Source organism: Struthio camelus, chromosome 1, assembly GCF_040807025.1.
Source record: "Struthio camelus isolate bStrCam1 chromosome 1, bStrCam1.hap1, whole genome shotgun sequence".
Classification (NCBI taxonomy): domain Eukaryota; kingdom Metazoa; phylum Chordata; class Aves; order Struthioniformes; family Struthionidae; genus Struthio; species Struthio camelus.
The window spans coordinates 57,296,998-57,311,304 of record NC_090942.1 but is presented as its reverse complement, the minus strand read 5'-3'; the positions used below and the strand labels follow the sequence as shown (position 1 = coordinate 57,311,304).

The window sequence follows — 14,307 nt, the reverse complement described above, 5'->3', positions numbered from 1 at the left end:
ATCTCTTTATGAATTCACAAGTGTCTCTATTAAAGCTTTTTTTGTTTATTTAATATCTCCATTGTTAACATTTTGTGCCTCTTGCATGAGCATATAGCTTCTGCTTTCCAGCTCTGAGGCTTACTGTGCTTTTGTTAGCATGATATACAGATCCTCACAAAACCCAGCAAGATGGCTGTTGCCATGGTGTTGTTTAATTCCAGCCATCTTCTGCTCTAAATCATAGATGGAGACTATGCCTGCTGACCACATTGAGATTTCAAGGCCCCAGTGCCCTTTGCTTATGACGATACAATTTGCTGCGTGGAGAAGGCAGTCTGAAACCGAGCCTTGCCTTCCCATGCTCTGGCTGAAAGACGTGGATGTTCTTACGTGCATTCTTCAGATGGCCACCCCCTGGGTGCTTTCCTCTGCCTGTTCCCTCTCTCTCACTTCTTTCCATTTCATTCCCTTCCCTTTGCTGAGGCAGATGGTGCTGAGCCAAACTCCAGCAAGCTTCTGGGGATCCCACTGACAGAAGAGCCGCAGCAGAGGCTCAAGTGGCAAGCTCACCTGGAGTTCACACACAACCATGACGTGGGCGACCTCACCTGGGACAAAATTGAGGTCACCCTACCACATTCAGACAAGCTGCGCTCGCTGGTGCTAGCTGGCATCCCACACAGCATGAGGCCGCAGGTGAGAGTGCTGCCTGCTCTGGGCAGGCCCTCCTGCCTAGGGTAAGAGATGGTGGAATGAGAGACCGTTCTGAGAAGGTGTCATGTTATGGCATTCTGTGGTTGTCTTAATGACTCTTCCTGTCTCTGTTTACCCTATCCCAGCTATGGATGCGTCTGTCCGGGGCCTTGCAGAAGAAGAGAAATTCAGAGATGTCATATCGGGATATTGTAAAAAACAGCTCTAATGACGAGACCATTGCTGCCAAACAGGTAGGAGACACTGCCTACTGCTAACTGGACTGTGGGGGGAAGGGCAAGATTGGCTGCATGAGGAGGAAGGGGTGTCTGCCTAATGCCCACAGCAGGGGCAGTTGAGAGGACAGACGTGGCTGAATCCTGCTGCTTCTTATCCAGCCGGGCATATTTCTCCTTTGTTTTATTGGAATGGGAATTGTGGAGCTCCCTTCCATCCCAGAAAGCCAGGGAAGGGATTTGCCTCGTGTTACCTGTGGCCTAGAAAACTGTGCTTCAGTTACATGCCCACTCTTCTCAGTGGTGAAGCCAGGAGCTAAGTTTAAGCAAGTGTTTATTGGGAGCCACTGAGTCAATGTCCATGCTGGCCTTTTCCCAGGTGTCGGTGAAGACTGTTAAGCGGACTCCAGGTGCTTGGACAGGGCCATGGCCTTTGGTACCTAAGGGCTTAGGAATGGTGTGGGGAAGCAGAGTACATGGCTGAGGCAGGGGGCCACAGGGAGTAGAAGGTAGCTTTTCAGATACTGCTAGCTGACCCTTTCCTTGCTTGTGGCTGTCTGGCAGATTGAGAAGGACTTGCTCCGCACGATGCCCAGCAATGCCTGCTTCTCCAACATGAACAGTATTGGAGTGCCACGTCTACGCAGGATACTCCGGGGACTTGCCTGGCTCTATCCAGAGATAGGATATTGCCAAGGCACTGGCATGGTAACCTGCTCTCATAGTGCTGTTGCGTTAAGGATCATTCTGTCTGTGATAGCTACACTGAGGCAAGTGATTTGAGGCCAGACTGCCAGACGCTCTGTGAACCACACTACTTGAAGGGAAATCCCTTCCAAATTGAGCTTTTTCTCCTAGGGAAGGGGAAAAAAAAAGAGTAACACATGTACAAAGACATGGAATGCTTCAGCCTGTCTGGTGGGAGGGACAGGTGTTACGCTGAGGACAAATCCCTTCAGTGGGAGGCTGCAGGAGAGCCGTTGTGAAGGGAGGAAGGTTTTGGCTACGTAGACTGGAGTGGTCTGGAGGGGTGGGGGAAGAGTTCTGCTCCTCTTAGGACAAGTTGGCTGTGCAATAATTCTTCCTTCAAAATCCCAGGTAGCAGCTTCCCTGCTGCTCTTCTTGGAGGAAGAAGATGCCTTCTGGATGATGTGTGCTATCATTGAGGAACTGGTTCCTGCCTCCTACTTCAGTACCACTCTGATGGGGGTTCAGACAGATCAGCGTGTCCTGCGGCAGCTCATTGTGCAGTACTTGCCCCGCCTGGACAAGCTGCTCCAGGAGCATGACATCGGTAAAAAGCATGTTTTAGAGATCACAGCTTTTTTGGCCAGGGTGGTGTGCAAGCAAAGATTAATGTTCCTGTTATACAGAGGGAGAGCAGCAGGTCCAGGAGCAGGCCTCCTGGCCCTGGAGGCCAGTGCAGTGCACAGTCACCTTTAATCTGGGAGGGCAGCACTTAGGAGGGTCCATCTTCACCGGTTGACTGACTTCCCTTGTCATGTTTCCTTTCTGTGTCTCCATTCACAGAGCTGTCCCTGATTACCTTGCACTGGTTCCTCACCTCTTTCGCTAGTGTTGTCCACATCAAGCTGCTGCTGCGCATTTGGGACCTGTTCTTCTACCAGGGTTCTCTGGTGCTGTTCCAGCTCACGTTGGGCATGCTCAGTATGAAGGTAATTCCTGCCTCCTTTTTAGTGCTTTGATGTTTAACTCTGAGTGCTAGAGGTGAGAGAATTTTGTATCCGCTTCCTGTGTGTGTTTTGGGACTGTGCCAGGGAAGACGACCTGCCTTCCTCAGAATTAGGTGCGCAAAGGCTTCTAGTGCGCTGCTGGACATTCAGGGATTGCTGTTTTGCTTCCCTACCTCATTTGTTTTCTCATGATTAAAATCCCCCCAGCTGCCTCCCTCTATTCACTCTAGATCCCAGCCTGAGGGCCCATCCTTCCTGAACCAAGAGAGGTCTTGATTTTGCATCTTCTCTGGTCAGAGATATAAAACCAAGGTTGTGGCCATCTGGGGAGCCAGACTTTGATGCCACTGTTGAATGCTCCAGGAGACTAACTTCGTTGTCCAGCCTTTATTTAATTTGGCTAGCGTACATTTGACCAGCCTGGTCTTTTCCCTTGTTATGTGAGGAATGATTCTGTATTCAGCTTGGTGTGTGGAGGGCAAGGGTGGGCCTGCTGGGAGCGAGGGGAACGTGCAACTCTGGGTGGCACGGTAGATGCTGTATAATGTGAGAGACTGGGCAGCTTTCATTCCCTGTCCCCAGAAAGAGCCCTGCTAGCCCTGCTGTGCCCAAACATGGTGGTGGATGCGTATTAGCTTCTGTTTTGTCTGTCTTTGGTGATTTGGCTTTGTTTCAGTGGTGGATGCTGTGATGTGAAAACATGCCAGATAGTATTTTTGGAGCAGATCTCAGTGCAGTAGAGTAGTGAAAGATGCTGCTCCTCTCCTAAGGATAGCTTGGACTTTTCCTACCAAAGTTCTTTGTGGAAGTGAGTGGTTGTACGTGGGTTGTTTCTGGCCCAGGCTGTATGGTGAGCATAAAGTTGCATCTAGCAGCCCAAGAGCATCGCTATCAGGCTCACTGTTCTGTGTGGTGATATGATCTCGTCCTTACAGGAGGATGAGCTAATCCAGTCTGAGAACTCGGCCTCAATCTTCAACACGCTTTCGGACATCCCAAGTCAGATAGAAGATGCCGATGTGCTGCTGCGGGAGGCCATGCGCGTGGCTGGCTCACTAACAGATGTGGCGGTGGAGACCCAGCGGCGCAAACACTTGGCCTACCTCATTGCTGATCAAGGGCAGCTGCTCAACTCCAGCACCACTGTCAACAGTTTATCCAAGGTGAGTGTGCAGTCCAGTCAGCCTCTGCTGCTCCGTTTCTGCCATTACCTTGTGTGTTCCCAAATGCTGTTCGTGAGCAAGAGGTCCTCCTATCTGAGATGGCTTTGGCTCCAGGATAAATGTGTCGTCCCTTGGAGAAAAGGTGACTTCCCTTGGGGAAGTGAGGGGGAAGGTCTGTTCTACAAGAAATGCTGCCAAACGTCTCCTGGCTGATGAAGCCCCAGGTGAAAGGGATATTGACATAAACCGTTGTTATCATTAGTGAAAATTGTGATGGAAAGTGATGCATTTCATTAATGGGAACTAAAAGAAACAGCATAGGCTTTTGGCAGAATTTGCTTGGAACTACTCTGCTCTGTGTGCACTAGTTAGGAGTAGGAATTAATCCATTAGTAAGAAACTGATACGCTAAAATAACTCTTCTTGGAAGGCATTCAGAAAGCAACAGCAGCCTTTGAGAAGCTGAGTGGAAAATGCAGCTAAGTTTAATCTCGGACTACAATCTACGGTTGCAGATGTAACATAAGATTCATTAGTAGCTCCTGTTCATCAAGTCTGTTTGGAAGATACATTCTTGATGTTTGCATGCTCCTGCCGTTCACAGGACGCTCCTGCCATTCTAAAACGTAATAGGCATCCACTTATGAATTTAAATATAATTACATATGGAGCTGCTTTTGGCAACAGATGAAATTAGAACTAAAATTTATTCACTTGAATCATGGTTGATTCGTGAACGTCAATTATGTTCTCATAATAATTGAGCTATAAATAACCTGTTGCACGTGGACTAGGTCAAGTAGTAGAGCTGATTCATTGCATTAGAAGTAGAGCAACTCTTGTCTAAAACTGCAGAGTCACTTGCCTGCCTCTTCCAGTGGTAGCTGCCAGGACCCTTTCCCCAGAGCTGGCCCGTGAGGAAGATGCTTTATTTTGTTTCTTGAATCTGTGCTTACGCATGCACTTTGTTCTTGCTCTTCCCTGTCTTTCAGGTTGTGCGACGCAGGACTCAGCGCAGGAAATCTGGCATCACCTCTCTGCTTTTCGGTGAGGACAAACCTGTGACTTTCACGTGCTGTTGATGGAGGTGGTGGCCTGGGAGGGAGGTGGGTAAGGAAAGCAGAGGAGGAGAAGAGAAGGGAGCCACAGCTGAAGGATGAGAGGGAAGTAGTACAGCTTTCCCTTGGTCTGAGCTCAGAAAGTAGAATTCAGATGAGTTAGTGAGCACTTAAAGGCTGACTAACAGCAGGCTGTGGCTCAGCCCAGCTGTAATGCTCCTCCTGGAGAGCATTACAAAAAATGCAAGGAGAAATCCTCCTTGCACTGACTGCCAGGTCAAACTAATTTTCTGGCAGGCTGTGTGCAGTCTGTGGGTTGTACGTTGTGCTCTGCCGATCTTGTTCCCCTCAGTTCAGGAGCATCATCTCCAGAGATATGAGGCAGGCAGGGCAGGATGGTCCAGTGTGTCACCTGTCAAAGCTTATAAATGCAAGCATCGCCTGTGCTCCCCCTTGCCTATTCTGTGAGCTCAATGTTGTGAACACTTATGCATTTTAATTCTCGTTGCTTATGAGCTGGGCCAGCAAACATGTGTCCAGACAGCAGTGTCCAGAAAGCAAACATCCAGGATAGACTTTGCATGGGTTTAAAAATAACTTGCTTCTGCAGTGCTGTAATAATAGCCCTTTCTATTGTAAGCCTTAATGTCATCACCTTACTTGTGAGTGGTTAGTTTTCTTGAAATAGCCACATCTCACCACAGAAATTGTTTTTCCGGGGGAAGAGAATGTGCTGAATTTATAGCATTCAAATAATGTTCCTGTTGTGGTTGAAATGGCCTGAGTACATCCAAAACTGGGTTTTACTGGTCTTTCAGAAAAGAGGCTTTTTGATGTTCTCCAGGAAGCTAATCCATTTTCAAAAGCTTGCTGCAAGCGCATCCAGCATTGTATATAAAAATGACGGTAGAAGATTGATGAAGTTGTGAAGTTAAGCGTGCAGAGTGAAGAAATCCAGGAAAGTTGCTTGTGCAACTTAGACCTTTTGTGCATAATGTTATCGTGCAGTCAGTACAGACTGAACCTGCGGGGAACTTAGTTGCAAAATGCATCTTGCTTGTGTCTCAGATGGAGATTCCTCTTGGCCAAATTTGAGTGGCTTTTCTGAGGGTGTTAGTGAGCTATACCCTGGCATGAAGACAAATTTTAAGTTCAAGATTTAAAACGTAGCAATGGTAGAACCATATTGTTGAGACTGTTAATAATGCTTTTTCATGTTAATAGTTTACTTGTTGTGTGTGGGGGGTTTTTTTTATGGTGGCTGGCATGTTTTTGCCCTAATGTTATTATTGATAATTAAAAAGTTGATTAAAATAAAAAAAAAAAAATTGTCATCCTGCAGCAGGCGACCAAAATGGAAAACTTCAGCCTTAGTGGGGGAAGGGAAAGCTTGTTGTACTATATCCGCCACTTTATTGGAAAGAGTCAAACTATCTTAACTGTAAGATCTGCTGCCTGTGACAGTTATTTTGTGGAGTTGGTACATAGCCCTCATCTGGGTGGGAAGAAGAATTTACCAAGGACCTACTCCTTCTTCCTTAGATTGAATGGAGACTTAATAGTGACTTGGACAGGAGCTGTCGAACCACAGGAGCACTGTTCGGAAGGGACCTCTGGGGGTCTCTAGCCCAACCTCTCCTCCTCAAAGCTAGACTCTTGCCAGCACTAGATCAGGTCAGCCGTGACTTTCTCTAGCTGAGATTCAGGGAGACAGATCAGATTGTTAATGAAGGAATAGAGAGAAGAAACAGTAAAAGGTAGTTTGAGGGAGAAAAGATGTGCGTGTTCCCCTTTTTCTATTGAATGGCCATTGCAACAAAGAAACGCAGGAGAACTGGCCCTCCTTAGCATAACTGTGCAGCCTGTCAGCCTTTGTAGGCTCAAAATTGAGCCTCCCCACACATGGCTAATCCTGCACTGGTTTCCTGTTTTGGAAACGTGCATGCAGGTGTGTGGGGTGCAATGAGGTGAATCTGGTGGAATCCCCTCTTGCTTTCCTGTGTAACCTGCCCCTCCTGAGGAGGGAGGGTGCAGAACAGCATCTCTCCTGCCTGTGTCTGGGTGGGATTCAGCTGGATACAGAGAGAGGAGCCCAGTATTTTGGCCAGAAGGGACCAAATGATGAAAGAAAGAGTTAGAGAGTCCATGTGCATAAATGAGAGCAGCCCACTGAGCTAGTGTGTCTGTGATCAAGTAGCTTATTCTTTAGTCACGTTTTAACCACATGAATTGTCTGAGAATCCCCAACACCTGCATGATCAGCTGTCAGTTTACAGTCTTTGTATCTCTGAATCTGTCGTGAGGCTTCTTACATGCTCTACTTCCTACCCCGGCCATTGAAAAGGTGTTTTTGTTAATTTTCTTTGCTTGGACTGGAAGTAAGCATATCTTAAGCTTTGCTCCTGGAATAGAAAAAGGGTGTTTTTCTCTTAAACCTTGTGTGACTAAGTCTCATCCATTCATCATTTAATTGAGCAAATAGAAAATATTTAAAAACATTATTTTAGTCTATTTTTGTGCTTCCAGTTACATTCTTAAAGTTTTGGTCCTTTTAATTGATACCAGTTGTGATTGAAAGATAGTGGATGTCACCTTTCATTAAGCAGGAGGCTACTCTTCATCTATACGTAAGGAGGCTACTCTTCATCTATATGTAGCTGTTGTAGTGGCTGTATAGCTCAGGCCATATTTTATTCATATTGATTTCTGCAACGCTGTTAGATAACTGGTGTACAGTTTGCTAGCTGATGATTTTCTTAGGACATGCTTCAAAGCTGCATTTGCATAAAAGCTTGACTTCAGTGAAACGTGCATTGTTTTAAAAATTGATTTTGTCAATCAAGCTACCACCTCTTAAATATATTGTGGATAGAGCAAAAACAAAGTATAAAAGTACATTTTGAATTTAAAACAAATTGATTTATTTAGAAAAGGAGCAAATGGTTCACTGTGTCCAGACATCATCAACCCAAGGATTAAGGCATTCAGGGGCGTTAATTCTGATTAGGTATGCACCTAAAGACATTAATCAGGTTAAAGAATCAATCCCTCTGGGTGTCTTTCTGCACAGACTAATAGAAATAGGCTGTCAAAGCTCCTGTGGAAATTGTGAAAGTTGGAAGGTGCTTTGGTCGCTTTTACTTTGTACTTACAATGGTTTTTGTGCACCCAATACCTTTGAGCATTGGCTTTTAGGATGGTTGAGGTCTTAAGAGAGCTGGGCTCTTAGCCCTCTTTCGTGTGTCAGTCCAGAAGTCAGAGCCTTGAGGGACATCTTGGCTTTCACGTTTTTTCAGGACCCAATGAGGGAAATACTCTCAGCCCGTGAGCTATGTACAAATCAAAAGTAATTCAAACAAAAACTGTTTCAGAACTTCTTTTGAACTGATGAAACTGAAAGTTCTCTGCTTTTGAGTCGCTCCACTCACTCTGCTGTCTCTGCATACTGCATAGACACTTCTGCAATGCAGCATACGGTGCCTTGATATACTGATTTGCCCAGAAAGATAAAAGATGACACATTCCAGTTCCATATGTAGTTTGAAATAGCAACTCCTTAAAGTTTGAGGCAGTCCTGTTGGTATATCTTATTTACGTTATTAAATAGGTGGCAGTAAATACCTGCCTTAACGCAGGCAGTCTTCATGTCAGGCTTGTTTGATTTCTATAGGAACAGTGATTTCTAATGTTAACAACAAATAGATACCTTGCACTTGTCTTCCTCTCCTCTCCTCCCCTCCCTTCTGGCTATGTGGGCTTCCCCAGGGGATGATGACCTGGAGGCGCTGAAGGCGAAGAACATCAAGCAGACGGAACTGGTGGCTGACCTGCGTGAGGCTATTCTCCAGGTGGCACGGCACTTCCAGTGTGTGGATCCCAAGAACTGCAGCATTGTGAGTGGAGACAGCCGGGTCTACGTTGCTGCATGCTCCAGGCATGAGTGTTGGGTATCTGCTGCAGGCCAGGGCTGTTCTAATACTGCTGGAGCTTCTAGGCTGAAGGAAGAACACGCCGGGGTAATGTGTGGAGGGCGAGGGATGCTCAACCCCCCTCTGGTGGAGAAGGGTTGTGCTGGGAAGTTGTCTGCCTGCTAGGAGAGGGAGAACGGGTTGAGACAGGGGCATGCGAGCTTTGGTAGAGCAGCTCTGAGTCACCTATTGTTTTCCCTTCCTCTTTGCTCCTCATCCATGTACCTGCCAGGATCTAACTCCAGACTACAGCATGGAAAGCCACCAGCGGGACCATGAGAACTATGTGGCCTGTTCCCGCAACCGCCGGCGTCGAGCAAAGGCGCTTCTGGACTTTGAGCGCCATGATGATGATGAGCTGGGCTTCCGCAAGAACGACATCATCACGGTGCGTCAGCCCATGAGAGAAGGGCCAAGGCAGGACCCTGCAGACCTGAGTTTTCGGGACGCTACGCTGCCTCCTCTGCAAGGAAGCAAGGGAGGAGGTTTAGCTAAGAGCCCATTTAGGAGTCTTGGGGAAGCAGCTGGTGTTTCTTGGGGCTGTATGGGGACAAGACAGTATGTTCCCATGAGTGCTGTCTCGTGGCTCACCCTCGATGCAGCCGCACAGTTTGTTTTCTGGCTGCCGTACAGCTGAGCAAGAGACTAATTTGGTCTAACCCGGGTCCAGATTTAATGCTGCGCGCGGGGCCGTGGTAAGACCGAAAAGGCATCCATTTGCCTTTTAGCTGTCATCATCCGCTTTGGAACAGCAGAAAATGGGGATGGCATTGTGTTTGCACCAGTCTTTTGCCCTTGAAGGCTCTCAGCCACGTGAGAAGAGGGCACTGGCACAGCAGCTGAGGAAAAAGTAGTTCCTCACTCTGCGTGCACGCTCAGGCAGCATAGTTCTCCTGGCACTGTACCCACTCTGTTGTGTAGAGTGTGGAAATCTGGGAGGTAGCACTGTGCCCTGCCACCGTTCCTCAGTGCTCAGAAGTTACTGCCTGACCCTCTCTTCAACCAGTGTTTTCCACTCTCCGTTTTTCAGATTGTCTCCCAGAAGGATGAGCACTGTTGGGTGGGGGAGCTGAATGGACTGAGAGGTGAGAGCAGGAAGGGTTGGACTGGGAGGAGCAGGGCGGGATGGGAAGCATCCCTTCATCCACAGCAACTGCTCTAGTACATGTGCTTTATCCTTGTCAGCAAAGACTCTGCCAGTCACCCGAGGCATCTGCCAGGGAGGAGGGAAATGTTATAGCAGGGCAGAAGAGCAGTGGTGCAGCCCCCTGGTTATTTCTTGCAAACACCAAGCCTGGACTTTGTTCTCCTGGCACCAGGTGGCTGGGTGGGTGCTGTCTGTGCTGCTTTTTTTTTTTTTCTGTGTGGCTTTTTTTTTTTTTTTCTTTTTAAGGCTGCCGACTCCATTCTTTGGAGTTGGGCCCTATGAACCCTGTTTCGTTCTTGCCTTCCCTGCTACTGGGCTCTGATCTTGTCTGTATAGGAGTTTCTCAGAGCCCATGTCAGGCTCATGTCTTTGTTCACCCTTTGCAGGTTGGTTTCCTGCAAAGTTTGTGGAGATCTTGGATGAGCGGAGCAAAGAGGTAAGTTTAAAAAAATAAATAAATAAAAAATGAATGTCATGGCTGAAAAACTGTAGTTGAAAAGAGCAATGCGTTTCTCTCCGTAAGTCTGTTTGTTCTCTCTGGCTGTTTAGTGCTTGCTGGTGTGGTCAGGCAGCTTACGTTCCTAAGTCTGTTTGCTCAACTTCCTGATGCTGGCCGTGCAGAGAATGGAGGCCGCAAAGGGCTCGAGGGGAGCTGAGTGCAGTGTCGGGGCTTGCAAGGCCCTCGGAGACCAGCTCTGGGAAAGCTGTGAATGAGGCAGGCAGGTACACAGCAGGATCCAGCAGGCGGTGTTTCTGCCTGCCCCTAGCTCCCTGTGCTCACTCACCGTCTCCTTTGGGGCTGTCCCTGTGGGTCCTGCTTGTGCTTTGTGGTCACCATGACACATTCTCCAAGTAATGGTGCCTGGGGGGCGCTCTGTCTCCGTTCTTCTCGCCACCTGCAGTGGTAAGAGAGAGCTGGCTTGCGTCCAGCGCTTGCCTGGAAACGTCCAGACGTGGCTCTTGCTCCAGCCTTATAGTAGTTGTGGTTTTAGTGCTAAAAGTGAGAGACAGACGAGTCCAGCAAACGTTTCTCTACGTGATACCTCAATATGGTCCCAAGGCTTGGGTTGTGGATAGGAGACAAAGGTCATCAGCTGTTGGTCTAGGCAGTTTGGAGGGGAAGTGGAGAAGACCCTGTACTTCCTCTCCTCCCCATCATTTGGAGACTGAGGAAAGACTCAAAGGCTGACTGAGACCTCAAGAGAAGCCCCTAGAGAGATGTCACTAGTGACATTTTTCAGTCACTTTCCTCGCTGCCTTCTCGGGGCTGGTCCCTTAGATGCAGGCCATGTACCTCTGGGTGCATAAACACATGCCCTGTAGTGCTGAACAGTTGTTCTCCCAGCTGTGGAAATATGGAGGCTCCTAGTCATCCTAATTCTGGCATGTTACTGTTCAGTCCTTCATGCTAGCAGCATGCCGGCGTGATATCTCAGAGTGGTGTTAGCCAACCTGGGAATTCCCACCTATCCCCGTTTGTCTTGACCTTTAGCAGCTGATGGAGTCCCAGAGAGCTGAGAGATGTGGGGTGTCCCCCTGTCCTTGCCTTAGCTCAGTCAGCATCACATCAAACCACAGCAGTGCCTACACACTGAGCGCTGCCAGGATGGTGTTGGTGTCACCTGTGTGGTCTCCAGTGCAGCACCCAGCCACAAAGGTCCTGGTGTCCCAGCAAATCCCAGGGGCCTAAGTCCTGAACCTGGTGCCCCATGCAAGAGCCAGTGAGACCGTGAGGGGTTAAGGGAGAGGACTGATGTGCATTTGGGAGTGAAGAGGTGCGTGTGGAAAAGGTGTAGGTGTGTATAACACCTCCATGCTCTGCTCCCTCACCAATGCACTGAGAGCTGGCTCTTCATGTTCCTCAGTACTCCATTGCTGGAGATGACTCTGTCACAGAAGGGGTGACGGACTTGGTGCGAGGGACGCTCTGTCCAGCCTTGAAGTCCATTTTTGAACATGGATTGAAGAAGCCATCTCTGCTGGGGGGGGCCTGCCATCCCTGGCTGTTCATTGAAGAGGTGAGATGTCTCAGTTCCCTTCACAGGGCAGTGTTGCCAGAGGGCCTGGGTAAGGGGGCTGCGGGGCACTGTGTACTGACTGCCCCTCTGCCCCACTAGGCTGCAAGCCGGGAAGTGGAACGGGACTTTGATTCAGTGTATTCTCGCCTCGTGCTCTGCAAGACTTACAGGTAAAGCCACTTTATTCACACCAAGTGGTTAAGTCTATGCCCTGCCCTTGTGTTCTTGTCCAGCTGCTGCTGCTTTCCACCTATAAAAGGGTCCTGGTCTGCCCCCACCTCCCGTGGGTCTGGTGTCAATAGGCTGCTGTTCCTCTGCAGACTTGGGGCTGGCAGTGGCCCTTGGCCCCTTCCCTGGGCTCCTGTGTTTACTAGTGGGACTGTATCTTGCTCTCTCACAGCTGCAGGATCACCCACGGGCTCAGTAGTAGCAAGGGAGCTGTCGCTGCCATTGGGGTGTGGAGGGGGGAAGGCCTGCTGGTGCCCAGGGTGGCTCTGGAGCTAGCTAGCTCTCTGCTGTGATCTTTGCAGGCTCGATGAAGATGGCAAAGTCCTCACTCCAGAGGAGCTGCTTTACCGGGTGAGTGCTGCCCCCAGCCCAGCAGAGCCCACCTCTCAGCCTGGGCAGATTTTCTGTGCAGCCTGTTGGAGGGTGACCCCCCCCTCCCCCCTTCCCCGAGAGAGGCGCTCGTGAGCCTCCCAGACCTTCCCACTGAGGAGGGATAGAGATGCCAGGTGCTCAAGGAAAGGCAGAAAGTTGAGCCATCAGGGAGTCTTGGCACCTTTAGTCCTGGCAGGTGGCACCAGGTGAGGGTGGGGGACAGGTGGGGAGCTCTGGGGAGGGCAGTGTTTGACTGCATTGCTGAAATACCTGCCCAGCACAGCCTGAAGCTAAGCTGTGAGAAGGCAGTAACCACATCTTCCCACCCCCCAGGCAGTTCAGGCTGTGAACATGACGCACGACGCTGCACACGCACAGATGGACGTGAAGCTTCGTTCCCTCATTTGTGTCGGACTCAAGTGAGTCATCCAGGCCTCAGCATCGTGAGTGCGAGGAACTTGGGAGGGGGCAGAGCAGGCACGAGTGCAGCACGTTTCGGTCTCTACCCTAGGCCATGGGGGATTTCCTCCCCTCCTGCAGCAGTGACCAAGTGGGACCTGCTCCGTTCTGGTTGGGCATGCTCCCTGGATACTGGCTGAAAGTAGCTCTCATTGCTTAGAGTAGCCTGCACGGACTTACTGAGGTAGCCTGTTCCTGTGGGGGACAAAGCTTGGGCTGGAAACCCCCTAAATCCTAATCCTATTAGCCTATCCTAAAGCAATGGGACTCCTTTCGCTGGTTTTGGCCCTGAAACATGCCTCTGCCCCATCACTGCAGTGAGCAGGTGCTGCATTTGTGGCTGGAGGTGCTGTGCTCGAGCCTACAGACCGTGGAGAAGTGGTTCCATCCCTGGTCCTTCCTACGCAGTCCTGGCTGGGTGCAGATCAAGTGTGAGCTGAGGTGAGTCTGTCCCTGTGGGCCTCACCAGGGCCTGGGGTGGCTTTTCTTCTCCCATGCAGGAGATGGGCCTTGCCGCGGCTGGTTTTGGACCAGCTCCAGTCAGCAGCAGTGCTTGCTGCCCAGACTTCCCCACAGCAGAGATTTCCTCCCATGTGCTGAGACAGCAGCGACCGTCTAGACAGTTTAATGGGATGCGCTGTGCCTGCCTGATCAAGAGCAGAGCCCGGCTCCCTGGGAGCTGTGGTGACGAGCGGGCAGTGTCTGCCTGCCAGCAACCTGCTGCCGTATCCCGTGCCTGCTCTGATGGAGAGAGACTGCCTCGTCTACCTCCCTGCGCTGCAGGACATCAGCTCTCGGGGCTGGCTGGCGTGAGCCCTGCAGCGACCGAGCAGGGAGCTGGGAACCTGCTGAGGAGACAGTCCGGTGCTGCTTGGGAAGGAGTCAGTCACTGGCCAGACCGTGCGGCTAGCTCAGATGAGGAGAGGTGTCAGGGGCTGAACTTGGCTTCTAGTGCCTGAGCTTGCACAGAACGCGTTGCTTGAAGCTGAGGGCCGCATCCCCATCGCTTGCTTCCGGCCCTCCTGCACTCAGCAAGGCCAGAGCTAGTCCCAAAGGGCCACAGAGCAAGTCCTCCTCTTGCCGCTCTCACTGTCCTGCCGCTGCCGCCATCCTGCTGGAACTGGCTTTTGGCTGCAGCACCAAGTTGTTTGCAGCCCAAAGGCCTGTAGCAGGGAGTGGGCCTGCGTACCTGCACCTGGGGGTGCCCTGTTCTTCTTGTGCTGCTGCTAAATGGGAGGAAGGGGTTGCCTTCCACTTCCAAGCTGCAGTGTCCCTGTGACAGCAGCTGC

General features: G+C 50.0%; 1 protein-coding gene across 6 annotated transcripts in view; it reads left to right on the top strand.

The window, feature by feature from the left end:
• Window positions 1–14,307, top strand: part of SGSM3 (small G protein signaling modulator 3) — a 30,638-nt gene that overhangs the window by 13,546 nt on the left and 2,785 nt on the right. For 3 of the 6 annotated variants that reach the window (XM_068941334.1, XM_068941345.1, XM_009665252.2), the window contains exons 5-20: window positions 470–678; window positions 822–929; window positions 1,476–1,619; window positions 2,010–2,205; window positions 2,442–2,587; window positions 3,541–3,768; window positions 4,761–4,815; window positions 8,529–8,719; window positions 9,027–9,182; window positions 9,825–9,879; window positions 10,328–10,377; window positions 11,807–11,959; window positions 12,059–12,129; window positions 12,490–12,538; window positions 12,893–12,978; window positions 13,337–13,459. In XM_068941334.1, coding sequence (XP_068797435.1) covers window positions 470–678; window positions 822–929; window positions 1,476–1,619; window positions 2,010–2,205; window positions 2,442–2,587; window positions 3,541–3,768; window positions 4,761–4,815; window positions 8,529–8,719; window positions 9,027–9,182; window positions 9,825–9,879; window positions 10,328–10,377; window positions 11,807–11,959; window positions 12,059–12,129; window positions 12,490–12,538; window positions 12,893–12,978; window positions 13,337–13,459 — 2,020 coding nt within the window. Of the gene's footprint in view, window positions 1–469; window positions 679–821; window positions 930–1,475; window positions 1,620–2,009; window positions 2,206–2,441; window positions 2,588–3,540; window positions 3,769–4,760; window positions 4,816–8,528; window positions 8,720–9,026; window positions 9,183–9,824; window positions 9,880–10,327; window positions 10,378–11,806; window positions 11,960–12,058; window positions 12,130–12,489; window positions 12,539–12,892; window positions 12,979–13,070; window positions 13,300–13,336; window positions 13,460–14,307 lie in introns of those variants that run through there. The other 3 variants (XM_068941349.1, XM_068941358.1, XM_068941370.1) reach the window with 2 other exon arrangements.